Source organism: Curcuma longa, chromosome 14 (genome assembly GCF_044706935.1).
Source record: "Curcuma longa cultivar G26 ecotype Majalengka, Jawa Barat chromosome 14, ITB_CL_G26_1.1, whole genome shotgun sequence".
NCBI classification, from domain to species: domain Eukaryota; kingdom Viridiplantae; phylum Streptophyta; class Magnoliopsida; order Zingiberales; family Zingiberaceae; genus Curcuma; species Curcuma longa.
Genome location: NC_133874.1, coordinates 4,983,079 through 5,010,430, shown reverse-complemented (window position 1 = coordinate 5,010,430; position 27,352 = coordinate 4,983,079). Strand labels below are relative to the sequence as shown.

The window sequence follows — 27,352 nt, the reverse complement described above, 5'->3', positions numbered from 1 at the left end:
AAAATATTGGATATGTGATAGAGTGCAATGTGCATATAAAATGTGTTTTCTAAAGTGAGAAGATATATACAAAAATTGTATTATTTAAAAAAATAAAAAAGTGAGATACAAATATCAAAAAATAAAATACAAATTTATGTGGTAAGTTTGGTGTGCATTTTTGGTTGGTGCATCATGTTTGCATACTCTGTATCATGGGGTATGTGATCCTTAGAGCATAGTTGAGTTGGTTACGATGGAATAGATTTGTTGAAATGAGTAAAGGTCAAATTTCGATGAAGTCGAAGTAATGTCCTTTTCTGTTGAAGTCATTTATAACTTTTTGATTTATCTCTTTACAGATGGTTGTGAGACTGACTATATGGGACCGTTGGAGTGACGGATTTTATCTGTTGCTGAAGTATCATGAAGCATATGATTTAAAGCGAATGAATTAGACTCAAGAGCCGATAGCTCGGAGGTGCTCTCATACATAGTTAGTCCGAATAAAGAAAGAGTTAAAGATTGAATTTTATATTGTGGTTACATGTTATTAAATGGTTTTAATCTTATGTATTATGAGTATATAGTTGTAATTTTATAGAATTTAAAAGTTTAGTCTATAATTAAGAAGGGTTTCAAGAAACATGATTATCTTAGACAAATGGAGCAAGAAAATCATTACCTAATTCCAAAATACTAAATGTGATTTATTAAGTAAATCAATTGCAGGGTTCAAGATACAATTGGAGAATCGGCCAACCAAATGCACGAGCGATTTAAAAAGATGGGTAATGAACTCTACACAATTGATGGACAAGTAAAAAATGATGATTTAATTTGATAAATATTCATATTCTTTATCTTCTATCCTTATTTATTATATGCTCATGCTTTAGAACGATCGAATATCTATACCCTATCTAAATATTTTATTATTACCTATAATTTTATTTTTTAAATTTAAATTATTTTGATAAAATTATGAATATTTATCAAATTCTTACAAAAATAATAAAAAATTAAAGAAAAATTATCAAACTAAGAAGAAATAATAAAATATTAAAAATAATTTATCCCAATATTATTATCCTATAAAATCTATAAAATTTAAATTGAAGAGGTGTTAATGGATATGGTCATATGGAGGTGGATCTTTAATCGGGTATTCAAGTAAGATATAAGTAAAATTTTATCATATCCACTTTCATATTGGAACCTGAAAAGTTTCATATTGGATTATTTGATTATTTAATTGAATCTAAAAAATTCTTTTATATTCTCTTTCATTCAGATTGGATATAAGATCCATTAGGTTCAGAAGAAATTATCATCTCTATAAATGCTCTTATATCAAAATTAATATATATATATATTTTTTATCAAATGGAACTACACCATCAATTTAATCAAAATCTAAATAAGATATTATTTTTATTGTAAAGTAGAAGAACGGGCCTAGAAGAAAAGTATACTAGAACGAATGATGAGTTATAGCATGAGTGTCTAATAGCGATAAAGATTTGAGAAGCATAAATTTTGACTATCAAAGAACTTCTCTTCTGCAAAAAAGGTGGAATTCGCTATCTTAGCGGCCCTACACGATCAGTTTTACGATCATCTGTGAGGAGGTAAATCGAGAAATTGCAGTTGGTCACGATGCAGGCGAACCCTTGCCCTCTTCTACAACTCTGCTGCATCGTAACCAACTCAGCTATGTCCCGGAGCTATTAAAGAACTTCTCTAACTTCGATAATGAGATGTGCCTGATAATTGAATAGTGAACAGTCAAAAAGTGGCTAAGTTTTTTTTCCCCTCTTGGGGCACAACGTAAATGATAAAGTATGAGTGATACAAATCGAAGTATTTAAGATAAATTTTTAATAAAAAAAATATTTATCAAGCATAATTGAAATTTGATTAGTATTGGGCTATTTTATATTTTTTGAATTTATTTTGATAATTAATAAAAAAATTTTTATGAAATCAAATCGATTATCTTTCAGATTAATCGAATAATTAAATAACTGGATTAAAAAAAAAATCTTAGATTTTCAACCCTAAACCCCAATTTTATTGTAATTCAAAATATAATTATTAATAATTAAAGTGACCTTCGTTTTTACTTTTCCCCAACTGGAAATTGTGCATCGTTTCGACGAAGCATCGGCGGCCATGGCGATGCGGGCGACCGTATCCCGATTCCCGGTGGATGACAACACTCTGGAGGCCTCCGGCCTCCCTTGGGGCGTCACCGTGACGCCCTTCGCCCCCGCCGACGAGCGCGGCTCCACCCCCCTCTACGGTTCCGGCGGCCACCTGCTCCCCCGCTGCGACAACTGCTGGGGCTACCTCAGCGCTCTCTGCGAGATCGAGAGATGGGGCTGGACATGCGCTCTCTGCGGCTCCTTCGTCGGCCTCGACTCCGCCACCCTCAACCGCTACACCCGACCCCAGGACTGCCCGGAGCTGTCATCTTCCTTCATCGACCTCGAGCTCCCAGGTGATCTTCTTGTCGACTTCGTGACGCTTTTGAGGTTTATGGGTCTGATCCGACTGAGTTTGCAGCGGAAGGATCTGGTGACGGGGAGATGCAGACTCGACCTGTCTATGTCGCAGCGGTGGATTTATCTTGTAAAATCTAGAAACTTGCACCTTTTTTTCAGTATTGATTCTTGTTCTGTTCACTTTCTCTAGGTTTCTTGCAATGTCGATTGAATAGTGCATTCAGTTTGGTGTTGCTTATGTGCTCTTTAGTGCAGTTTAGGCATTCTATGGCTAGATGGGACTAGTAGAAATAGAGATTTTCCAAATGGTCAATCATGCTTTATTGTCTAAAACAAAGTCCAAAGTAGATCAATATAGTCTTTGATGGGGGTGTTCTATCCCTCAATGTAAAGGTGGCAGTCATTTTAGGATGAAAAAGATTTTGCTCTTGCTACAACATGATATTAGAGTCTCAACTTGTGCCTGGTCTAAAGGTCAAGTGTGAGCATACAAGATACGCCTAAAGCCTTAGTCCACACCTTTGAACCAAACATTGGTGAATAAGCTTGGTGTGTACTCAATAAAGCTTGTTTATGCCTGTCTGACAGTAAAACAATATATATAAAACAAAAGGCTTGAACACTAGTGAGTTTGGTTTGTTAATGTTCATGAACAAAGTTTAGTTCATGAACAATTTATTAATAAATTTATTTATTATGTAAAATTTAATTATAAATTTATTTCTTAATTTTTTATTCAAATGCATAAAAATATAGTAATTTATAAAATTTACCATCTTAAATTATTAATAATATCTTAAAAATAAATAAATAATATAATTTTCATATATTAGATAAATTTTTAACATAAATTATAAGTGCAACAACGATATTAGTTGAGCTTGATAAAAAGCTTGAGCTCAGCTTGAGTTCGATAATATTTTTAATAAACAAGTTTGAACAAATTCCATAAGAGAGTAAACAAACTAGCACACACATAAGCTTGACTCAGCTTGGCTTGTTTACACCCTCAGTGAGCTTATGGCTAAAGTTTACATGGTGAATTATTTTCTTTTACTGAAAATGTGAGGTTTGTTTTGACTCAGAATGTTTCTTTTCTTACCTCAAGATAATTCTGAGCTGCATTTTTTATTATTGTAAGATTTTCCTTTTTTTAATTGGCAATGTTTGTCTTTTGATGGTTTTATAAAACTTATTCAATGGCATAGGCAAATTTAATCTGTTATCAAGCAAGAAATGGATTGCGCACATTTTAAAATTTTCTTGTGGACATATACTTCCTGAAATACACTTGCTTTATCTGTCACTGTGGGATAAGATAAAGGTAGACAAAAGAGAAAGGCTTCCTCCAGTTTTTGTTCTGTTGTTCAAACAGCCTAGTTGAATCACTAAAGTTCAAATAACACATTGGAGTGACAACAGTCAGCTAAGATACGCCATTCAGTGCCTTTGCAGTTTCTTCCTTGCTTGAGGAGATTGCTTACTTCTTTTGTTGGCTTGATTATTTACTATAGAACAGCTTACAAAATGTGCACAGTAGCTCTATGTCAATCATGCTAGCTGTGCCACTGATTTCTCCTGGACAACTAATTATTACCTGGGAAGACTATGACTATATCTACCATAAATGATTCTTTTCTGCTCCTAGTTGTTAAATTAATCTGACCCTAAATGCTAAACTTAGTGTAGATCTGATACTTGTCTTGGTTGCTTCTTGGTGCACATTATCTCATATCTAGCTAATACCATGGTGTTGAAAATCATTCTCAGAGGCACTGATTCTGGCCATAGTTTGTGCTATTAATGGATTATTATTAATGTGTGATTTGAGCGGAACAATGCTTGATAATTCCTAGATCAGTTCCTTATCTTGGTTGCTTCTTGTCCTTTCCTTCTTGATTGCTTCATGGTGATCCATTCAAGAGAGGAGTCGAGGAGGAAGATGAAGGTTCAGCGGAAGCTTTTCGTGGATCACTAGATGGGAGGAGTGAATATCGACCTGCAAGTAAAAATGAACTCTTTCTCTTGCTAACGTTTTAGCAAGGACACACTAATTAAAATGTAAATATAATATAAGAAACTACGAGGCACAGGATATACTTGGTTACAACCCTCGGGTTGTTAGTCCAAGACTATGAAAACTCCAATCAAAGTCTTCTCATCGGAATTGATCCAGAGGTGGAGAACCTCGTACAACGGTTGAGCGTACACTTTAAACGAACTGAATGAAACAGATAATTTGAGTGTGTACATTTTACATCAAGCTTCAGTCTATTTATAGCCTTCACCTCGATCTTATCGTTGTGCCGACGTGGTACTTCCGGGTGCTTGGATGCATCGATCCCAACCCGATCTGTCAACGGTTCCCTAACGGGTCTGGATGACTCATTGCGATCCGGGCACCTGGAACCTCTTCGGGCACTTGGACTCCGTTGACGTGGATTCCATCCTCATCCACTTTGGCAACGACTCGTGCTGACGTGGATTGGGTATTCGGGTGTCTGGAATGGATTCGGGTGCATGGATGTTGGGGCGCCTGGAATGGATCCGGGCGCTTGGATGCTCGGAATGGTCAACATCGTGTTGGCTATTTTCCTCTGTTCTCCGTTCTGCCTTGGTCGCCTTACGTAGTCTTCCTCATAGTTTTTCGTCCCTCGGATGCATCAAACCCTTCTGGCTCGTTCCCGTGCATCCTTCTCGCTCCGCCGGAGTACTCTTCCACAGCTTCTTGTACCTTGGATGCACTGAGCCCGTCGGCTCCTTTCTCGTATCATTCTTCTCGCTTGCTTGCGTCTTCTGCCAAGGTTCTTCATCTGAATATTACGTATGATCTCTTAAGTCCCTATACACTTAGACACACATGTCAAATACCACAGGATTTAATTTCAGACTTATTTGACTACACATCAAAACTCCACTGGGGTACTAACAGAAGATACCAGAGATTTCTCAATGGTGCTATTGTTTGTAAGCCATCATGATGCACATATCATTTTGGAAGGATGGTAGCTACTAGAAGGGACAGAGATGAAAAGAAAAAAAGGAGAGAACCCCAGAGAAAATTTCCGATTATTTTTATGGAGCGGGAGATGCGATTTATAATATTTACTATTAACTGAAATGAATTCAAATTGCAATTGTCTTCTTCCACTGCTGATGCAACAAGAGCAGCAAAGAAAGTGAAAAAAAAATGATTACGGTAATACCTCTTATGGGAATAGGTCCACCATCAGAAGAAAGGGAATCGTCAAGGATTTACTAATCAATACTGATCCACTAGAGACCAATGCAGTGTGTCTAAGTGTAGAATTGTAAATTCTGCATATAATTCTTCATGTTGGTTGACATTCTTGCTACAGACTATGCTACTTGGATTTGGATGCTAGTATCTGACACGAGTGTCGATCTAAGTATTTGAAATTGTTATTTTTGAAAATTTTCACATGATCAGTAGGAATATTGAGAGTACGCTCAAAGTGTCAGTTTTTGAGAGGGCAGATGAAGAGTCCAAATATTGTAGGCACAGTTTAGTGGTGGTGCTATTTCAGAAAGGATATTGATATTTCCCAATAGTCCACTGCTTCGAAGCTATCTTGTGCCACTCCACAAGATGAGGCAAAGCTATTTTGTGTCAGTGTCCTTTCAGAATGGTGGTATCACAAGAGGAAATGAGGATGAAGAGGGATTAAAGGGAGAAATTTCTTAGAGAAAAATTATTATATTTGTGTAGCAGAGGATTTGATTTATATAATTTACTTTTAATTGCAAAGTGCCTTTATCCACCACTAATTCTGCAAGTACCCAAGGTTTAAAATATCGAGTCGTACCGAGGTTTCGGTTCCTGGCCGGAACGATACAGTTTCGGTACCGTATCATACTGTGTCGGTATAATTTTGATATTTTTAAAATATAAAATATATTAACTAAAAAAATTTTAATCTAAATATTTAAAAATAAAAAAATAAAAAAATATTTTTTTAGAAAATAATAGGATAATTTTATGATACTTTAATTAAGCCTATTTAAATTATCCCAACTATAATTAAGACTTAAGAGTTGATTAAAATTATTAACCAATGTTATTATTTAAACCTAAGTTTTAAAAAAAATCCGGATTCTGCGCGACCGCGACCGTGACCGTGGCACGCGTGGGCCGCGCGATCAGGGCATGCGCGGCCCGCGCGACGCCTCCGGATTGTATTCTGGCCGGAACACTAGTGCCGATGCTGGTCCGCTGGCGGAATGAAAATTTTTACTGGTATCGAGCGAAACGGCTCGAGATTTTAATCCTTGCAAGTACTAAAAAAGAGAAATAAGGTGATTACGACTATAACTTACCCTCTTATTGGAATAGTTACAACATCACAATAAGAGAAATGTCCAGCTCCAATTTAATGCTGAAGTTTGGATATCACTCTTCATATTGGTTGCCTTCGAGCAAATATTTCATCTGATATTTATTGAGGTTTTCTTTGCTTAATTAGGACCTTTGTTCTGTGTGCATCTATTCAGTTCTTGCATTCATTTTGTCAGGCCATTTCTAGGGATTCTTAGACCAGAATAATGATTAGCGATTTAGTGATACTCATTTGTTTGCCTGTTCAACTATTTTCCGTATGTTAAGTTTTTATTGGTGCTATTGAGCCCATGTACTAAATACCAATCTCCTTTGACACCCTCATCGCAGCTTCTGAAGAATTTCTAGAACTCGTCAAAAGTGCTCTCCTGGCAGCTCTTGAAGGTAATGGTTCATTGGAACTAAAGATTCTTCTTAGAACTTTTCTGCATCTTCTATACTGATATAGCTGCATCTTGTCTTTTACTGATCTAGTCTCCTTTTTCTTCTACTCTTATGTTTTACAGCTTTGGTACCAGGATCATTGTTTGGTCTGGTTACATTCAGCCACAAGATTGGCTTATATGATGTTCAAGGTCCAATAGCAGTCGTCAAAAACATTTTTATTCCACCTGATTTGGAGGACAGATTGCCTGTTGATCTTGAAGATGTCATGCCACTGCTTTCGTTTCTAGCACCTGTATGGTAACCTTTGACAATAACCAACTGTTAGCTCAGTTTATGTATCCCATAATCAAATGTTTTTTTTTTTATGTAAGTAGGTAGAAACGTGCAAGGATCGTATTGCTGCAGCTCTTGAGACACTAAAGCCGACAACTTCCTGGGAGAGAACAACTGCTGCAGGGCAAGGGCATGATGGTGTGTTGCTAGGTGGCCGTGGGTTTGGGGTAGCCATGACAGCTCTCATTGATTATCTAAGTTCAGAATATGGGAGTACATTTGCACTGGGTATGTATAACTGTAGAAGACTTTTCAGAGTTCCCATATTTTTTCTATTTTCTGCTGAATTAATTTCTAGAAAATCATTTTCTTCTATGCTTAGATTTGTTAGCTATCTTATCTGTGGCATCTATCTTCCTAACAGCCAGGGTATTTGCATTCATGTCTGGTCCTCCTGATTACGGAGCTGGACAGTTAGATACAAGACGTTATGGGGAACAGTATGCTAGCAAGAGGGAAGATGCTGACCTTGCTTTGCTCCCTGAGCAGACACCATTCTACAAAGATCTGGTATTGTCATCTAGATGAACAACTGCATGATGAACTTTTTGACATGTAAATGCTGACCATTATCACAGGCTGCTGTTGCTGTTCAAGCAGGTGTTTGTGTTGATATTTTTGCTATCACTGATGAATACACAGATTTGGCTTCTCTCAAGTATCTAAGTATTGAAAGTGGTGGCTTATTATTTCTTTATTCTAACATGGATGATTCTACTCTTCCACAAGACATGTGAGTTTAGAGATGAATATTAAGATATCCATTTGAGTTTATGGATCATTACTAGTTCTAAAAAATAAATTATTTGACAAGTTATTATTTCTCCTTATGCAAGATTTATTGACTCTTAACCCTAATACTTGGACAGGTATCGTATGTTGAGTCGCCCTTTTGCATTTGGTTGCATATTGAGATTGAGGACATCTTCTGACTTCAAACTTGGATACTCTGTATGCAACATCACTTCTATTTGTACTTCTTGTTGATGTTATATATGTCTTTTCAGCTCGTCCTTAGTTTTTTTTTTTTCTTGCAGTATGGACATTTTTTTCCAGATCCACAATATGAAAATGTTCAACATATCATCTGCTGTGATTCTTTTGCCACATATGCATATGACTTCGAGTTTGCAAATTCTAATGGTTTCTTCAGGTAAAATATTCTTTGTAGAAGGCATGTTATCGTTGGCTCCATTGGCCTATCTAGCTATTTTCTAATTATGCTTGAAAGTTTAATGTCACATAACAGAATTGAGGGTCAATGTAGATGTGGAGAGTTGGGAACCGAAAAAAAGGTTGTAAATATTTAGGGAATAGAAGATTAAACAAATATGATATTGGTTAAGTGATGTGGATATATTGAAAGATGCTCCATAGATTCAAGTTAGACAAGTGGAAGGAACAGAAGAAAAGGGAGAGAAGAAATCTTTGCTAAATACAATTCAAAAGTTGTAAATAATCTAGGCTTTTATCAATGACATGTGGCCTTAGATTCTCAAGGGAAGAATCAGTATATAGTAGGCTCAAATTTGTATAGTTACTATTTAGTCTCAGCTCAATGAACACGGTAGTACACATATGCAAGAAGGTATATGCCATGTGCTTGGAATGAAAGACTACCACATCTCTCTTCAGGAACCTGCAATTTCATCGGTCAGTTTTCAAGATTTGGTTCATACTTGATAACTCGAAAAACTACAGTTTCATGTACAGCAAAGTGAATCCATGCAACTTCATACGTCTGTTAAAAGATATTCTGTAAGTTATGTACATTAATCAATCAAAGGTCACAAGGGAAACATAGAAATTAGCATGTGCACATAAATTGAGTGTCATCTTTTAACCATCAACCATCATCATTATTATCACCTTATAGTTGCTGAGATATTACAATGATTGTATGATCACTTCAAAATGAATGTGCATATGATCATGATTATAATTTTGTAATTACATATCTACCATGTCCTCCATTTTTCAAATCCAAAGTAGTATGTACTCAAATAATAACTTGTAGACCATAAAGCACATGTTTGCCGTGACCTTAATTGATAATTAAAAATGCAATTATCTCCTAACTACCAAATGGTGTGTAGCTGTGTACTCCCTCTGTAGCTTATAAAATTTGTAATTCTGTGATGGTGTAGACTGAAGTTTTCACCATGTCCTCAATGTTTCAGATCCAAAGTAGTCTGTACTCAACTAATAACTTGTAGACCATAAAACGTGTGTTTGACATGATCTTCTTACTTGATAATTAAGATGCAACTATATATCTCCTCACTACCAAATGGTGTGTGGCTGTGTACTCCCACCTAGCGTATAAGAATTGTAATTCTGTGATAGTGTAAACTGCAGTTTTTTGTTTAAAAAGGGCAGCCCGGTGCAACTGCAGTTTTTCGTTTATTAAATAAAAATACCTAGCACAATACTTGTTGCAGTAGCAAAATCCACATCTTCCGTTGTAGTCATCCTTTAGAAATAGCCTCCCTTCCAATTTTACAGAGCTTCGTTCTCCAATATTAGAGCTTAAATTGGGAAGTGCATTTGGTGAAACATTATTTATCTGACAGCTTGGTGATATATGTTGAGAATAGGAAAACGGAACAGAAATAGGACAATCTGGATGTGTTTGGATATAACCATTGCATGAAAGGTTGGAGTTCCTCGACATGGAGGGGGATCACAACTGTTAGTTCTGCTATTGAGAACATTAGAATGATAATCTTCATAAAATTATGTTGAAAAGAAGCTTTGCAGATGTGATTGTGTCAGTAATCTTCCAAGAAGCAGGTATTATGAGTGGTTAACATAAAGCGATTAATATTATGAGTGTTGCTTTGCAGGTATACAGAACCTCCAGTTCTCCAGTTGGCATTTCAGTACAGTATTGTTGTTCCTCAGGAGGATACTGACACTACTGAGTCGAATTCTGCTAGAAGGTGTGTATATATGCATTTCTGACAGTATTAAATTTAGATTCTTGAGATGTACACAACTCAAGTATTGGATATTGACTTGCATCCATCTTGTTCCTTAAAGTGTGATGATCAAGTGATTTTCCAAAGCACTCTCCCTGGTGTCTCTATAGATTATAAATTTTGGAATTTTCAGATACTTGGAATGCATATTTTTACTATTTGTTCTAAAATTTTAATGTTCAGTATGATCAAGAAGTATATATTTCTCCTACCAAGTATTATGGATATCATTAGGACCATAATTTTCTTGGAACATTTTAGTTTCTTATTGGCATAGTTGAGCCTGTTCGTTGTTCTCTATTCTAGTACAGTACAATCATAATCACTTGTTTGTTGTTTTTCTCCATCGCTTTGTTTGGGTAACTTAATCCTTTGTGTTTATATATAGCTCAAAGTTTTGTGTCAAGAGACGGCTACGGATAAGGACACTGCAATATAGTTCTGCTTCAAACATGAATGAACTTTATGACAGTGTTGATCCAGAAGCTACACTATCCATCCTTGTTCATAAGGTAATATTTGTGACGTAGAATGCATTTTCTTATGAAACTTCCTGTCAACTTTTAGTTCTACATATCAATGTCAATTTCCAAGGCTCTTACATTGTTGGAAGAGAATGATGATGACAAATTGCTGACTAAAGTTTGATTTTTTGCCACTTAGTCCTGCAGTTTCATGCAAGATTGTATCCGTAGAAGTTAAAGTTCCATGTTTAGTTTGTCCAACAGTCAGTTCTTGGTTCAAAAGGTCTGAGTTAAAACTTTGTAAGTATTTATAATAAAGAGTCATTTCAATTAGTTCCTTATCAAACCAGTCCCGCTTGCTCTGATTTTCTGTCAATTGTTTTCCTTAATACTCGAGACGTAGCTTCAGTTTTTACCTGTAATTGCTGACTCTCTCTATATATATTTAAAACATGGCTGTAATTTCTTATTTCTTCCACATTCATTGTCTTTCAGGTGATTTTAGCTTCCTTAAAGGAAGGTGTCAGAGAAGGAAGGTTGTTGCTCCATGATTGGCTGATCATTCTTACTGCTCAATACAACGATGCCCATGGACTCGTACAAAGTGGCGCCGTGAATGAAACTTCACGTGTTGATGTTGCTTTCTCACAATGCCCACAGTTGCAATCCATGCCTCGACTAATCTTTGCCTTGTTAAGGAACCCTCTTCTCCGCTTACATGAGGAAGGCATTCACCCAGATTATCGGATATACTTGCAATGCCTTTTTAGGTGAGTTTTCTAATTGGACCAAATGGGTCTTTTTGCACAAATAGTGGTTAAATTGGCATTCAAACCCTTGTGGCCCAGACAAATGCCCAAACTAGCATCAAGTCAATACCAGTGGGCTTCTTTTCTTAGGTAAATGTCTTAACTTAAAACTACCCATAATGATCAAAGATGTCATCGAATGCCTTAGTAAATGGTAATCATTTGATGTTTAACCTGGACATGTTTAGTGTACTTCCTTACTGTCTGCGGAAGTAAAAATACTATTGGAATATATTGTTTTGCTCAGCAAATTGAAGATCCAAGAATCAGGTTACTCAAATTTTGAAACATGAAAAGCTAAAAGATAAATAGAAATCTAGGTTAGTGTATATGAAGGGGAATATTTAGAAATGTAGGTTAGTGTCATTAGTATTATTAGAATCAGGTTTCTTCCAAAGTATTCAGTTTAACTCAATTGCTTGTTGCAGTGCTCTGGAGCCAAGTTCCCTTCAGCTTGCTATATATCCATTGCTTGCTTCCTACAGTACACCAGACAATCTGGCATACCCTCGCCATTCATTAAGTCATGCAGCTCTCCTCACAAGCGGAAGCCCGATCTTTCTCTTGGACGCCTTCACTAATTTAATTGTATACTATAGCCCTTCAGCAGATCTTTCGCTTCCTTTTCCTCCTCCGCATGATTGTAAGTTATCTTCTGCTCTGTCACACTTTGTTACATGAAACTGGAAGCTCGGTTTCTGTCATTTTGCAGTGTTAGCAACCACAAAATGATCTGAAATATTTCTTGTTTTAGGTCTTCTGAGGACAACCATCAATAAATTGAAACAGGAAAGGTGCATCACACCAAAGCTTACCTTTATACGTGGGGCGCAGGATGATGCCTCAGTGTTTGAGAGATATCTCATCGAAGAGCAAAGCGTCGATGGAAGTGGTTTCTCCAGTCTCATGGGGTTTGTTTCCTTTCTGGAGGAGATCTCCCAGGGAGTGGTAGAGTACCTCAAGTAGAGAAGGAGATACTTAGATTATCCAACATTTGCATTGGCCAAGGTTATCAACCCAGAATGTTGAAGTAATTGACATTGTTTTCTTTGTTTGCATGTTGTAATTGCTTTGGATATGATTTTTGTTTTCTGGATCAGAGCAGCATATCGAATGTCAGCGAGACGTTTTTTGCATCGTGTATAGAAAAGATCCAACTAACTTGTCTAGAAATTAAGAAATTAGCAAAGGGTCTATATGTTTTTTTATGAAGGGATGAGAAAAACTAATTAGTGTTTTTTAATCCGTGACTGCAGATAAGCTAGAAACCTGTCAAAGTCTGTTCCAAGTTTGGTTGAAAAAGGACGAGAGTTGTGCGTTAGATTTTCAGCTAACGTGGATGTTCAATGAATCAGAATCTTGTGGTTTGCTGCTCATTGATTAATTTTCTTCCCCATGTGATTTTTCTGTGTACCAGCCATGATTCTTCCATTGATTAATCAAATGAGTTTGACCTCTGATTTCATTTTAATTTTGTTGTATTCTATATTTGCTCAAAAAAGTTGGTGAAGGTGTTGCGATAAATTGGTAAGTAACCTATCCAATGTTTGTGAAGGTAAATTTACTCTTTCGGAACATAGTTGAGTTGGTTATGACGAAACAGAGTTATTAAAGTAGATAAGAATTTGAATCTTGACGAAGTTGAGATAATATCCTCTATCGTAATTAACTGTAGCTTCTTAATTTATCTTTTCACAGATGATCGTAGAAACGATCGTATGAAATCGTTGGGATGATAGATTTTATCTTTTTTATTGAAATGAAAGTAAATTTGAACTCAAAATCTTAAAAAAGAAAACATAATGTTCATACTGCCATATCGCATTCTTGTTGGAGAGAATGTACAATGATAACAGATAATAACGATGGCGAGGGATATTAATATTATCATTTTTTTAGTGAACAGTGATAATATCATCTATAATATATTATATACCAAGCTCTTTTCAACTTAATAATAAGTTTATTTACGCTCTGTTTGGATCGGGTGAGGGACGGTTCATTAATGGAAGGGGAAGGAAAGGGAAGGGAGGGGAAGGGAAGGGAGGAGAAGATCAGTAACCTTGTTTGGGAGGAAAGGAAGGTTAAAAGGAAAGGATTTAAAAGTTAAAAATATAAAAAGTCAAAAATATCCTTTCTCACTTCCGTTGCTCTTCTTCCTCGACATCTCGCCAGATTCGAGGCTGAAAGTCTCCTCGCGAGCAGGCGGAGAGGGGGCAGCCGAGCCCCCGCCCGGGCGGCCCCTCCCAACGTCTGCAGAGGCGCCGATCGGCACGCGACCACCGGGCGCAGTGGCCGGCCGGTGGAGAGAAGAAGAGGGAGGACGCGGAGGACGAGGTCGGCGGTGGGAGGGGGAAGGCGCATGCGTGCGAGGGTACGCTCGAGGTAGAAATCGCGGCGGACGACGCCGGCGATGTGGCTGATGGCAGCGAAGTAGGCGTCCTTCGAAGAGGAATGGAGGACCGGCGCCGGAGGGGCGAACGAGTGGAGGCAGCAGCGGCGGAGGAGCGACGCAGCGGGTGAGCGGAGCATCGGCGAGAGCGGGAGTGGACGCGTCCCCTTCCTTCGCAGTGGGTAAAATTGGAATAAAGATGCGTAATATTTGCTTCCCCTTCCTTACACCCCGATTTGGGGTGTAAGAAATTGTGGCTATTCATGAGCATGGAAGGGGAACACTTCCCCTTCTTTCCCCTTCCCCTCCTTACCTCACCTTATCCCAAACAGAGGTAATTTTTTTTTTCTCCTTCCTTGCCTTTCCTTCCCTTTCCCTCACCTCCTCCCAAACAGAGGCTTAAGTGGTATTTATATTTAGCAATGGAATTTAGGGCATATTTACTCTTACTCTGAGAGATGGAATGGAAAGGGAAAGAAATTGAAGATGAGAAAAAAACCCCTAGAAAAAATTCAAAAATCCGAGGAAAAGAAAAGAGAGCGAAAAAGGAGACGGATCCATCGCGATGGATTAAAAAATATAAAAATTAATCCACTGATGAATTGTTAGATTTGGATGGATTAAAAAATATAAAAATTAATCCACTGATGAATTGTTAAATTCATCTGTTCTATATCTGCCTGTTAAGTAAACAGAAGAAAAAAATATATAATTTATCCTTTTTTACATGAGAAATTTTCCCATTATAAAAATATTTCCACAGTTTATAATAGTAAACAGAGACATCTATTAAGTTTTAACTTATGATACCTATGAAATTTCACAAAAATTTACATATATAATGAATAATCAAATTCCTACTTAGATCTAAATATTATCCAAAAGTCTCTGTCTGTTAAAATATCTTGAGCTGATGAATTCGACTAGCATTGCTGATGAAATATTGGAGGAAGTGAGTAAAACACAATGCGCTTTTCCTTCAAGTTTCAACAATATGTCACACATGATTATCCTTTTTTTTTGTCATCCACAAAGTTCCAGACACGGATCGACAATAAGGGGAGTTTTAAACAGTGTGTGGCTTATTCATCATTGATTTGACCTACAAGGATCAAAGTTGTTCAAGAGAAATTGCAACGACCCCAAACTGAAGAAGCATAGCGGCATCAGTTCTTGTCGTGGGATTTCTGTTAAGTAAACACCAGACGATGTTTAGAGAGGGTAATGTTTGAATGCCGGCGAGTAAATAGAGCACGCTAACGTGAAAAGGAAAAGTTAAATGCAAATGCTTCTTTTTCAAGTAACAAGTTCCTGTAGATTTTTATGTTATGAAAAATAATCATATGTTAATTTTTTTACTTTATATTTGATAATCTAAATGTCGAAGCTTCGCCTAACTAATCCTGAAGGTAGACAACTTTCCTCCTAGTTAACCTACAGATAAATTTGAATCACAACTTATGTATACTTAGAAGTTGACCCCAGAATATTCATCCATATTGATATTTGAACCCGATCCTCTTATTTATTTACTTAAATGTTTTACCACTACAGCAAAAGGTGAAATCCATCACCCCAGCGGCTTTATACGATCGACTCCACGATCATCTATGAAGAAATAATCGGAAAGCTATAGTTCGCTACTACGGAAAAAGTCATTGTCTGCTTTACCACTATACCATATCCGTGGGGGCATTATATGCTAAATTCTAGGATCTACAGGACATTGACATTTATTTAGACGATGACAAAGTTGGAACAAATTATCAAGGGTGACTGAACTAATACTACAAGATTCTTATGATAATAATGCACAATGTCAGTTACAAATGGGCAATAAGCAATAGAAAAAAAATCAAGAAACGCCTAATATCGTGAACCATTTATCAACATTAAGTTTTTATGATTACTAGAAGATGGATAGACCCAAATGAGAAAAGGTACCCGTTTGGTAAGCCAAATGGAAAAACATATTCTAATTTTTTCAATAGAAAATATATTTAATAATAAGCAAGTTATTTTATTATTAATAGAATATGATTTCTATTGATTTGGTGATATAATATGTGTTGAGTTATTTTATAACATCTTGAAATGGCTTTGCATTTAGTTCTTTCTCACTTATTTATACAAAAATGTAAAATTGACTCACTTATTGTTATTATTTGTGTTCACTATAATATTTATCCCAATCAAATAGATATTGGAGTTGTCCATTCCATGGATTAGTGAAATGTTATTACTACCATTGAAGGTTATTTAATTCCTGACAAAAGTTTGGTGATATTTAGGGTATCATATAACACTAAATACAACCAAAAGGTATAAATTAAATGCTAATAAATACAGTTAGCAATAAGCAACAATATCAACAAATTTGATGCAGGGATGATAAACCAAATACAGCTCCTTATTATCGAAATATATAGAATGTAACTAAGATTGATTCCGACTGAGATTCATTGTACCCTCAGACTTCTTATCATAGCTTTTGATGTATCACACAATAATCTGAGAGTTTAGGGATATATGTGTATCCTTATACTGTGTCTATTCTTACAGTTTCTATCTAACTCCAGAATTGATAACTAAGCCATTTATAATTGCTAGAACAACTAAATAAACAACAGAACTTTAGTGATGATATTCGATTATTGCTAACTGAAAATTTTCTTCGGTCATGTTCGTGGTTTAGGGAGTTAAGTCGCATTGACATTAGCACCTATAAACAATAAGATGCAACAGAGTTGTCTCCACGGAATCCTAATTTCGATCTGCTTATAGTCCATAGCCTAGTTCAGTAACTAGATCCATTATGTGAGCAAGGGGCAGGTTGCCTCATCGAGTAGAATAACAAACAAAATCAGTAAAAGGTCTAACATAAAATTTTATCTCCATGTCAGATGGTTCTAAGGAAACTAGCATACGAAGGTTTGGTCATGCTATGCTCTTTCATCAAACGAATACAGTCTACCTCAAATCTAGTAAACATCAGAACTTCACAGAATCAAATATATATCAGACAAGTCTGAACAACCAAAATCATATAGCGACTGAAATAAGATGTGGCTAAATATCTCAATTAATATACCTTCTCACTATTCTCCTTCTCGCCATCCGCTTTCTCTTTCTCCCGCTGCTTCTTCAGTTTCTCCATCCTTTCTCTCTCCATTTTCTACGCACAGATCAAACCATAGAAGCCCCAAAACGACAAAAATCCACACCGATCGAAGCAGATCGGAAGACGAAAAGTTTCACAGACAGACCTGGATGTAGATGTTCTCCGCGGCCTTCTCCTCCTCGCTGAGAATCTTACCCTTCCCATCGCTAAATAGTCGAGTGCTCCTCAAGGCGGCAGCCTCCCTCGCCACCGGCACCGGAGATCTGGAGAAGCGAGAAAGCGCTCCGAGCGCGGATCTCATCGCCATCTCTGATTCGTTTACAAACACCGACTCTATTCCAACCCCCGATTTAAATAGACAACGATTGCGGCTTGGTTTGCCCGCTAGGAAACGAACCGATTCCTTCTTTGGTCAGAAGCAACTCCGCTAAAATTTATCGGGTTACGGATCCGGTTCGGATTCGGATACTGAATCTGTCAACTCGTATAGAGAAGAAGAGAACAAGAGCACCTTTAAATATATTAGTCGTAATAGTAAATGGTATATGATACGATGGATAGTGGGATCAAATGAAGGTCAAAGCGTCTATCCGACTCCATCTTCATCTCGAACATCCGACTTGCTCCTCTTTCAACTTGACCATCTGACTCCTCATTCAATTTGATCATCTGACTCATCGTTTAGCTCGATCACCCGCTCTTTTTCAGCTCGGTCACCCAGCTCCTCTTTCAATTTGGTGTTCTGCCTCCTCCTTCAGCTTAGCCACCCCTGGCTTCTACTGAACTGTCTCTCTTTTCTTCTTCTTCCTTTTTTGCTACTCTCAATATCGGAAGGAAATCTTAATTTGAGTGTTAGAGTGGCCATGTTGAGCCCGTCTCGATGCTCATCCTAATCCTCGTTTGAGTGTTACAAACATCTTTGACGCATTCATCATCCTCAATGCCTCTGCTTCTCTACCTCAATATTTGTTCTCTGTTGATTGACCATATTACGATCTCAAATATGATAGTATAGATAGATTTGTGACTATCGTCATTAAAGATACTTGAACAAGGGTTAAGTAGTAGGATGTCGTATCCGATCGTACAAACCATTTGTATAACCATTAAACTAAAGAATTATACGTAAGATGTTACAATATTTTAAATTAGAAAACTTACAACAAAAATGTTAGAAATTAAAGATATATTCAATTTACCGTCACAAACTCATGTACAATTTTCTCAAGAAGATCGGAGCTTAATATTTTTTTTAAAAAAAAATCCCAAATGAACATTTACTAAATTTTGAATATATACGATTTTATTTTATTCGCATTTTCTATCTTAATTTTTAATAGATAAAATTAGCAGTAAAGTGGTGTGACTTTTAATTTCTTTTATTTACTATTGTTTTATGGCAGAACATATTTTAATTTTTAAGAGCCCTAATTATTTATATTGTTAAAAGGAGGTGTGTTTTTTTTTAAAATATCAAAATATTTAAAATATTTAGAGCAGCTTTGGTTGAAGCCGTTCTAAGATATACAATTTAATTAAAATTAATATTTGAAAAAGAAAGGCCTTTTTAGCTAATTGTCCATATTATTTGTATCAGTTCGCTAAAATTAGGTCACTGCCACCGTTTGATCATCTTACTCCCTAGATCCTACGGCGGATACAGCTCGAGCATTACAATTTCAAACGCTATATCATATCCCGCCCGTGAAGCCATTCCAATCCTCCCACTGCGAAGAAACCCTCCTTCTTCGCCTCTCGTCGCCATTGACAGGCCTTTCGAGGTCGCCGTTAAACCTTCTCTACCAAGCATGTCGTCATCTCGCCACGAAAAGGACAAGGCCGTCAACGTGCAGGTCCTACTCCGTTGCAGGTACGGGAAACATCCTCTCCCCTTTCTTCCCCGACCACCTATTGTAGGGCTAGGGTTCCCTTTTCCGAGCGATCTGGAGCTCTTCTCATGGAGGAGTCCTGTGCCTCTCTGAACTCAATGATTTCCTACGTCGATTCGTTAGCGATCTCGTTCTCACTGTTTCTTTGATCCGGTTGAAGGCCGTTCAGTGAGGATGAGCTGCGAAGCAACGCGCTGAAGGTTGTAACATGCAACGATTATAACAGGGAGGTATCCGTCACACAGACCATCGTTGGGAAGCAGATTGATCGTGTGTTCACGTTTGACAAGGTTTGACTTTTGTGAGATCGTTATGAAAATAAATCATTTTTCGCAGATATCCCACACCAAATTGATCTGTGATTGATAATTAGTGAATAAGGGTTATACACTTTTCTCAGATGTTTGTTAGCATATATTGGAAACTAAATGGTCACTAGCCTTGCTTAAGCAGTGCTTGCAGTCAAGGCTGATGTCTATAATCAAATGTGTTAGTTACCTTAGAAGTTGCTTATATCTTAAAGTAAAGGCAGATATTATGTAGTAGATCTTCCAGCATCCGGTGTTATTACTTTAAGGAAATGAAATGATGATTGTTGAGCTATTGGATGACAGCATACATGCCCACTATGCACGATCCTTTTTGTTCTTTTTATCAATAATGGTTATATTTTAATTTGCAACTTCAAAATTTTTCCCTTTTTAGTGTGCATAGTCTCCAACTTTTATTGTTGATTCAAACTTGTTGGTTGTTATGTGTATTTGAGTGGACTCCTTTTCTTTGCATTCTAAGTCTTCATACTTGCAAGGTATGTCTTTGTTAATACCATTACTCCATAAAAGTAAATGCTTGTAGTGATCGATTAGTCGAACATGTTTGGTGTTGTGGTAACTTTCTTTCCTTTTCAAGTGTGGCAACATGCAGTCTCAATGTTAGAAATTAGACTAGCAAGCTATACTATTAAATTGTGAGGAAGAATTGGTGAAATGCAATCATCTTAAGAAAAAAAAGGACTATGAATTTGTCATTTCTTGAGATGGCTATCATGAGTTGTAGTGGAAAAAAATGCTATTTCTTTTACTCAAAGTCCATTTTTAGTTTGTGCTTCACAAAATTATGGTTCTTCTTTGTCTCGAGGGATGACATAATTTAATTCATTGGAGTAGACTATTTGTTTCAACAGGTGTTTGGTCCTTCAGCAAAGCAAAAGGACTTATATGACCAAGCTGTAGTTCCTATTGTGAGAGAGGTATTGGAGGGTTTTAATTGCACTATTTTTGCCTATGGACAAACTGGTACCGGAAAGACCTACACAATGGAAGGTGAATGCAGAAAGGCCAAAGTATGTTTCTTTCTGAGTAAATTGTACTGGCATACAAAGTATGCACTCATAGTTATGTCTGTTGATTTGAACATTTTATACATTTCATAGTTACGTGAGTTAGAATTGTAACATTTTAGATGATTAATTTGAATGTAAATTGCTAATTTTCAGAGTGGACCAAAAGGTCAGTTGCCCGCAGATGCAGGAGTCATTCCTAGAGCTGTAAAACAAATTTTTGATACATTGGAGAGTCAAAATGCTGAATACAGCGTGAAGGTCACATTCTTGGAATTATATAATGAGGAAATCACTGATTTGCTTGCTCTTGAAGAACTGTCCAAGACCACTTTGGAGGATAGACAGAAAAAGACTTTGCCTCTGATGGAAGATGGCAAGGGTGGTGTTCTAGTAAGAGGTCTAGAGGAGGAAATAGTAACGAATGCTGATGAAATATTTTCTCTCCTAGAAAGAGGTTCTGCTAAAAGGCGCACAGCTGAAACATTATTAAATAAACAATCAAGGTCAGAACTTGCAAATCAATCAAATTTCTTTTCTTTTCAGCTTCTTTCTAAACTTTGTTTTGTTTGTTTTAATCTTCAGTCGGTCACACTCTCTCTTTTCCATTACAATTCACATTAAAGAGGCCACTCCAGAGGGTGAAGAACTAATCAAATGTGGAAAGCTAAATCTTGTTGACCTTGCTGGATCAGAAAATATTTCACGCTCAGGAGCTAGGGAGGTACATTCTGATGTACTTTTTTATATTTTTCTTTGTTTGTGGCTGGAAAAGTGATGTGTTCCATAACCCATTACCTGTTCATTTCTAATGACACAATTTCGTTTATCTTTCCGTTTTGGTGAAAGGGCCGTGCAAGGGAAGCAGGAGAAATTAACAAAAGTTTGCTTACTCTGGGTCGTGTTATTACTGCTTTGGTAGAACACCTTGGACATATTCCCTATAGGTTTGACCTTCAACTAGCTTAGTCATTCAAACATTAGGTTGTTTGTCTATCCACCTTCAGTTTGTTTGACAAGTTGCATTTTGGATGTACAGGGACAGCAAACTCACACGGTTACTTCGTGACTCCTTAGGTGGAAGGACTAAGACATGCATAATAGCTACTGTTGCACCGTCTGTACATTGTCTGGAGGAAACTCTAAGTACATTAGATTATGCTCACCGAGCAAAGAGCATAAAAAATAAGCCTGAGGTGATTTATTTATTCTTTTTAACTGTTTACCAGGAATATGACTTATTTTACTTCAAATGTTTAGCCAACTTCAAATTATACCAGAGTTCTCCATTTTCTAAGTTTCACTTAAAAGATATAGAACATAATTGATAATCATGTATATTTTGTGAGTTTCGTACACATTCAGGTTTGGTTTCTGAATCCTTTTGGTTTGATGATCACAGGTTAACCAAAAACTCATGAAATCAACATTAATAAAAGATCTTTATGGTGAAATTGATCGACTTAAAGCAGGTGAATTTCCGATTGTTGCCTTGCAATAGGTTGTGTGACCTATTTCTTGATGAATAAACTAATGACTTTCATATTTTAGAGGTATATGCTACTCGTGAGAAAGTTGGTGTTTATATACCAAAAGAAAGATATTACCAAGAGGAGAGTGAGAGAAAGGTATATTATTTTACTGTGCTTGTTTTTATTTTTAGAAAATTGTTATTGGCCATTTATGTATTACTATTTGATTTAAGCATAAGCGACATGCCTAACAAAATGACTTTACTAATGCTTAATGGAGAGGTAATGGGTACAGTTTTATTTAAATATGCCCTTTCACTATCCTTTTTTGCACCTGCTTATAGTTCATTACATAATTTGTTTCTCATTTTCAATACTTATTTTTGCTGATATTTTTTTATATTTTCTTTTTCAAAGGCAATGACTAAACAAATTGAGCAAATGACTGTCCAGATAGAAAATAATGAAAAGGTGAGAACCATTGTATGTTTTACTAACATTGATATATGCAGCAATGGTGAATGATATTTATAATACCTATTCCACCTTTTGCCTGTTCTATACCAGAAACTTGAGGATATTCACGAAAAGTATAATGCTGAGCTCCATTGTTCTGCTGAGCTAAGTCGGAAACTTGAGGAAACAGAGGTGATTGGAGTAACTAATTTATGTGCTTTTTATTAATCTCTTGGTATTCATTCATTGTAATTTTACTCAGAAAAGGCTAGAAGACACAAGCAAATTGTTAGTTATTGCAAAGGATGATGTTAAGCGGACTCAATATGCTCTCAAGGAGAAAGATTTTATAATCTCAGAGCAGAGAAAAGCAGGTGAGTTTAACTATGTCTTTTTAAAAGAAACTATAAGCATGTGCTGATACAGGTTTACGTAAGACAGAAAATGCATTGGCACATCAAGCTTCTGTTCTGAGATCTGATTTGGAGACATCCATTCGTGATAATGCATTGCTACTCTCTAAGATAGGTCAGTTATTTTGGAGCTTCAACATTATTAATAGATGATCATTATCTATTTTTGTTTTTTCTTTGAGTTCATTTCTTTATCCTAAAACATAAAATTGCAGCTAGAGAAGACAAATTGATCGTTGCCAACAGGTCTATTGTAGAAAATTTCCAAGCTCAATTGGTTGCCAAGGTTGAATTACTTTGCAATACTATTGCTGTATCCATAAACCAACAAACTGAGTATCTTCAATCTATTGAGAAACTATCTCAGTCATGCCTTAATTACAATGATAAGGTATTTATCTCTGTGAGCATGCTTACCTAGTTTGAATTTGACAATGTTGATACTTACCAATATGAATTAATGTTTGTTGACTTAGATGGCAGCAGAGCTAAAGAAGAAAGTTTTAGCTTCAAAATCATTGTTCAAATCACACATAGAGGCTATACAGAATGTGGTGCGTCTACATAAGGCTTCAAGTAATGATAGCCTAGAAGAGATGTCATCAATAATTTTTGCCAATTGCTGTTCTCTCAATCAAGTAAGCAGCTTGATCATCTTAATGGTAGAATAATCCATCTTCTATCTTTTGTTTGTTTCATTGATTTGTAGCACTCATGCATCAGTTATTAGTGCTGGGGGAAGGTGAAGCGGATCAAACTTTGAGTGAACTTCAGAATCTATTGTTAGGACATCGAGGAGAGATTGCACATTTTACACAAGAGCTTCGGGAGGTTAGTAGATTTACTATCTAATATATTTTGATGGTCCTCAACAAATTAAGGAAAGATTCTATCAAATAATATTGCAGAGATTTAGCAATAGTTTAATCCATGTTAAAGAGGCCTCTCAGTTCATCCATGGGCTACTAGATAAGTTTGGAGAAGAAATGAAGAAGCTTCAATGCCACTCAAGTCAGATGCATGAATCGTATTCAAAGAGTATTCAAGAGTTCCAAAAGGAATATGAGGTATTATTCTTGAATTTATCAACCAATGCCATACTATTCTTTATTAGGTAATCTTATTGCTTATCTGTAAAAGCAGGAACAATCAAGGATTGAACAAGAAAAGCTTTTATCAGAAATAGCTGATTTAGTTTCCAACCGCATGCACCGTCAAAAAGAATTGGTTTGTCCAAAATATTGTCTTTGCAACTTACTATTGACAAAATCGATAGTTTTCAAGCATAACCTGATAAATCATATGCCTTTTCAGGTGGCTATGAAACTTGCCAGCCTGGGAGAAGCTGCTTTAGAGAACAAGGAAACTGTGGAAGAGTTCACAACAATGATGACTGTAGTAACCACTGATGCGAAGAGGAAGTGGGAAGAAATATACAAGCAGACAGAAAGCGATTTTAGGAATGGCTCCAACTTTTCTGCTGCCAAACATTGTTGCATGGAAACTACACTTCAGCAATGGTCAGTTGTATGAGTTGTTGCTTGTTTCTCTTTCACATTTTGTGAATATTCCCCCCTTATTGTTGTTGTTGTTGTTCTGGCACTGTTTTCTTACCATTTCCATCACCAACTAAATTCTCAGTGCAAGGGCTGTGGATGTGGCCTCTCAGAAGTGGAAGAAGACAAATGAATCTGTTGGAGAGTTGAACTCTAGACACGCAGTTGATATGGACGTGCACATAAAGTAAGCATCCTTTTCATGTTTATTGCCATTTGTTTTTTAGCCCTAGTCATGGTTTAACTTTTTGCAGGAGCGCTATTGAGGCCAACGAACAACATGATGTAGAGGTTGCTTCAGCACGAAATGCATCAGAGGATGCTGCAGCAGAAAGTAGCACAACCATCATTCAACACTTCGATTGTAAGCGTTCTAACTTCTCCAATATAATCGACATCCATAGTTAAAGATATCAAGAGAAATGCTGCCCAGACTAAAACTCCTGCTTGTTGCTTGATTATCTTGTACAGCTGCATTGGAACACGTGAGGAAGCGCACACTAGATGTCATTGTCGCAGTAGGATCTCATGCCACAGCCATACGACAACTGAAGGAGGAGCATGGCGTACAGGTCGCAGATATCAACAAGCATGCACAGATCACTTTCCAAGATAATTACAAGGTAATCTAGCATGCTTCTCTGCTAAGTCCTGCAAGATCCGAGGTTCAACCTTCGTGTCTGAAAATATTGTGCAAACTTGGTTAAATGGTAAATTTGAAGAAAAAGAATCTCACTATTTCTCAACTATTTTAGGATTACGAACCTTCTGGGGAAAGTCCTGCAAGATCCGAGCTAGATGTGCCAAGTAGGGGATTGATTGAATCTCTGCGAGCAATGCCTGTGGATGCATTGTTGGATGAGTTCCGAGAGAATAATCCTTATGAGTCATTTAGGGAGCCAAAACCATCTCTTATACCACGTTCACCGCTTCTCCAGAGAAACTGAAACCAAATTGCTAAAGCGGATGAAGTTCTATCGCTGCGTAGAACCCTGCTAACTCCCTGTCATGCCCTGCTATTCTTATTCCGGGGATTTAACTTGGTCCAGGCCTCCCTGTTTTTTCTGTTGTTCTTGTGTTTGTTGTGACATTGGCATTGGAAGATAAAACTTAGGCAACATGAGAGTATTGAGAGCTTGTGTTCGTAAGCAAATACGACTGTCACATGCCAAGAATTTGTTTGTGATTGTATAAAGGTGAGAGGTTTGGCAACGATCAAACTCGATCGAGATGGAGTTCATTCAACTCCGTCCTGTTAATTTTGGAACAGTGTGGTTTATTGATATAATATATCAAACATTGTCATAAGTGATGGTGATGCCTAGTGCTTGGGGTGACTGAATTAAAATGATCTATTTCTTTCCTCGATGCAAAATAGTTTAACTGCTCTTTGACAAGTTAAATTAACTATCCATTTTATCACAAGGCAGTTGAGATGGCTAATAGCTTTGACAAACAAAAATTCGTCTGATATGTTTGATAGTTAATGACTTTGCTAGGAAAAGATACTTCATCCCTTGAAATCTACATGTCACGCATTTAACACATTTCTTTTATTAATACATATTCATTTTAACATTAATACTCATTATTTATTGATTTTATTGATCTTATCCATTCATTGTATTTTTATTTTTATTTTATATTAAATAAATAAATACACTCATCTATATTAAATGTTAATGTGTGTGGATGTTATAACATCCATCCATATTAGTTGTAATCATTCATATTAGATGTAACATCATTTGAATTAGTTATAACATCCACACATTAACACCAATGTGAATGCTTTAACACACAATTAGAACATATTTATCCACTGTAGAGGAGGATTCATCCGACTCTAATTAGCTAAATTGTGAATGGAAGTTTCAGTACAATGATAAATTATTATATATCATGTGATTTTATGATTATGATTATGGATGTGAATTGTGGAAATAATCTCTTGAAATATAAAATAAGATTGCGTATAATAAATTCAATGTGGTATGATTTTTATCTAAGATCTCATATTGAAGAAAGTTTTATGTATCGTGCTACCCTTTAATTAACCAAACTATTCTGGAATGTATCTTCAAAGTATATGGAATGAAATGATTTAGATGAAAAGGAAAAGTTATAGTTACAGATATCATAAGGAACTTCATTGCGATGAATTAGGCAAGTATAGTTTGAGAAGCCTTCAGAAGAAGAAGAATGAAGAAGAAACATATATTTTTTTCTTTCGTAAACATTTTTGGATATAGGATTCGAGTTTTATATATATGGGCCCTATGATAGTTCTCGTGCTCTTAATTTCTTGTTAATCTCATTTTTTTAATATTTTCTCTCGATCTATTTATTTAATTTTTATTAATTTTCTAAAAATTTTATAGGTCACCACCGCTAATATTTCCATTCTTATTCTAAGATTTTTTTTTTTAATTCCATTTTTTTATTTCAGGTAATAGATACATTTGAGTAAGCCAAATTTATATTTTGATATTATTGACATAAATGAGGCATAAAAAAAGCCAATATATAAAATATAAAAAAGTTTAATTTTATAAACCGAACTGACCGACCTCCAATTATCATTTTAATGGTTGATTCTACCCTTTTTTTTATGAATATTTTATTACTTTTTCTTAAAACCAAAAGGTGCACTGACGCATTAATTTCTTTTCAAAGATTATAAATAAGGTTTTTTTTATATTTTTATTTTAAAAGTATTGAAGGCTAATGCTTTTGTTCGCCCTTTCAGATAATAACTAATCCTCTCGATCTTTAGCTACCGATTCCACTAATCCTTTCTTTAGATATCAATCTCACGTGGCTCAGTCTTTGTGATCACTTTCATTTGTATTTAATTTCATTTCTCCAGTTCAGCGAAATTCCCTAGCAGCTCATGA

General features: G+C 36.2%; 3 protein-coding genes across 5 annotated transcripts; 2 read left to right on the top strand and 1 right to left on the bottom strand.

Moving 5' to 3' along the window:
* The first annotated feature begins 2,134 nt into the window (after positions 1–2,134).
* LOC141845085 (protein transport protein SEC23 D-like) lies at positions 2,135–13,165 on the top strand. Of its 3 annotated transcripts, none has more exons than XR_012603216.1 (15): positions 2,135–2,482; positions 2,548–2,613; positions 7,174–7,227; positions 7,350–7,522; positions 7,605–7,791; positions 7,928–8,073; positions 8,142–8,296; positions 8,433–8,514; positions 8,601–8,716; positions 10,410–10,505; positions 10,933–11,056; positions 11,504–11,778; positions 12,246–12,460; positions 12,572–12,847; positions 13,074–13,165. XR_012603216.1 is itself a non-coding variant. In XM_074733127.1 (15 exons), exons 1-14 carry the CDS (start codon positions 2,155–2,157, stop codon positions 12,781–12,783), a joined length of 2,229 nt encoding a protein of 742 aa, XP_074589228.1. In that variant the 5' UTR covers positions 2,135–2,154; the 3' UTR covers positions 12,784–12,825; positions 13,074–13,131. The 3 variants fall into 3 exon arrangements, 2 of the variants coding, with proteins under 2 accessions (XP_074589228.1, XP_074589227.1); XM_074733127.1 differs by having other exon boundaries at positions 12,572–12,825; positions 13,074–13,131; XM_074733126.1 differs by lacking the exon at positions 13,074–13,165 and having other exon boundaries at positions 12,572–13,002.
* A 1,997-nt stretch (positions 13,166–15,162) lies between these two features.
* Positions 15,163–17,667, bottom strand: LOC141845600 (uncharacterized). Its single transcript, XM_074733663.1, has 3 exons — positions 17,476–17,667; positions 17,301–17,384; positions 15,163–15,396 (listed from the first exon to the last, which is right to left on the bottom strand). Exons 1-3 carry the CDS (start codon positions 17,635–17,637, stop codon positions 15,376–15,378), a joined length of 267 nt encoding a protein of 88 aa, XP_074589764.1. The 5' UTR covers positions 17,638–17,667; the 3' UTR covers positions 15,163–15,375.
* A 1,471-nt stretch (positions 17,668–19,138) lies between these two features.
* On the top strand, positions 19,139–25,575 carry LOC141845045 (kinesin-like protein KIN-5C). The gene is made up of 23 exons (XM_074733063.1): positions 19,139–19,200; positions 19,380–19,509; positions 20,403–20,561; positions 20,715–21,064; positions 21,144–21,282; positions 21,408–21,505; positions 21,598–21,754; positions 21,961–22,030; positions 22,110–22,186; positions 22,448–22,501; positions 22,598–22,678; positions 22,749–22,860; positions 22,928–23,014; positions 23,115–23,290; positions 23,376–23,537; positions 23,623–23,730; positions 23,808–23,966; positions 24,043–24,126; positions 24,214–24,419; positions 24,541–24,642; positions 24,710–24,819; positions 24,927–25,078; positions 25,211–25,575. Exons 1-23 carry the CDS (start codon positions 19,139–19,141, stop codon positions 25,400–25,402), a joined length of 3,027 nt encoding a protein of 1,008 aa, XP_074589164.1. The 3' UTR covers positions 25,403–25,575.
* Positions 25,576–27,352: the final 1,777 nt, after the last annotated feature.

Bases quoted from the DNA above. Each gene is read 5' to 3' on its own strand.
- LOC141845085 (XM_074733127.1), top strand. From the start codon at position 2,155: ATGGCGATGCGGGCGACCGTATCCCGATTCCCGGTGGATGACAACACT. The intron at 8,515-8,600 runs GTATGCAACATC...TTTTTCTTGCAG, and splicing joins ACTTCAAACTTGGATACTCT to TATGGACATTTTTTTCCAGA. The intron at 11,779-12,245 runs GTGAGTTTTCTA...TGCTTGTTGCAG, and splicing joins TACTTGCAATGCCTTTTTAG to TGCTCTGGAGCCAAGTTCCC.
- LOC141845600 (XM_074733663.1), bottom strand. From the start codon at position 17,637: ATGGCGATGAGATCCGCGCTCGGAGCGCTTTCTCGCTTCTCCAGATCT. The intron at 17,385-17,475 runs GTCTGTCTGTGA...ATCTGTGCGTAG, and splicing joins CGGAGAACATCTACATCCAG to AAAATGGAGAGAGAAAGGAT. The intron at 15,397-17,300 runs GTATATTAATTG...TTTACTTAACAG, and splicing joins AGAAGGAGAATAGTGAGAAG to AAATCCCACGACAAGAACTG.
- LOC141845045 (XM_074733063.1), top strand. From the start codon at position 19,139: ATGTCGTCATCTCGCCACGAAAAGGACAAGGCCGTCAACGTGCAGGTC. The intron at 21,283-21,407 runs GTACATTCTGAT...TTTTGGTGAAAG, and splicing joins CACGCTCAGGAGCTAGGGAG to GGCCGTGCAAGGGAAGCAGG. The intron at 23,291-23,375 runs GTATTTATCTCT...TTGTTGACTTAG, and splicing joins GCCTTAATTACAATGATAAG to ATGGCAGCAGAGCTAAAGAA.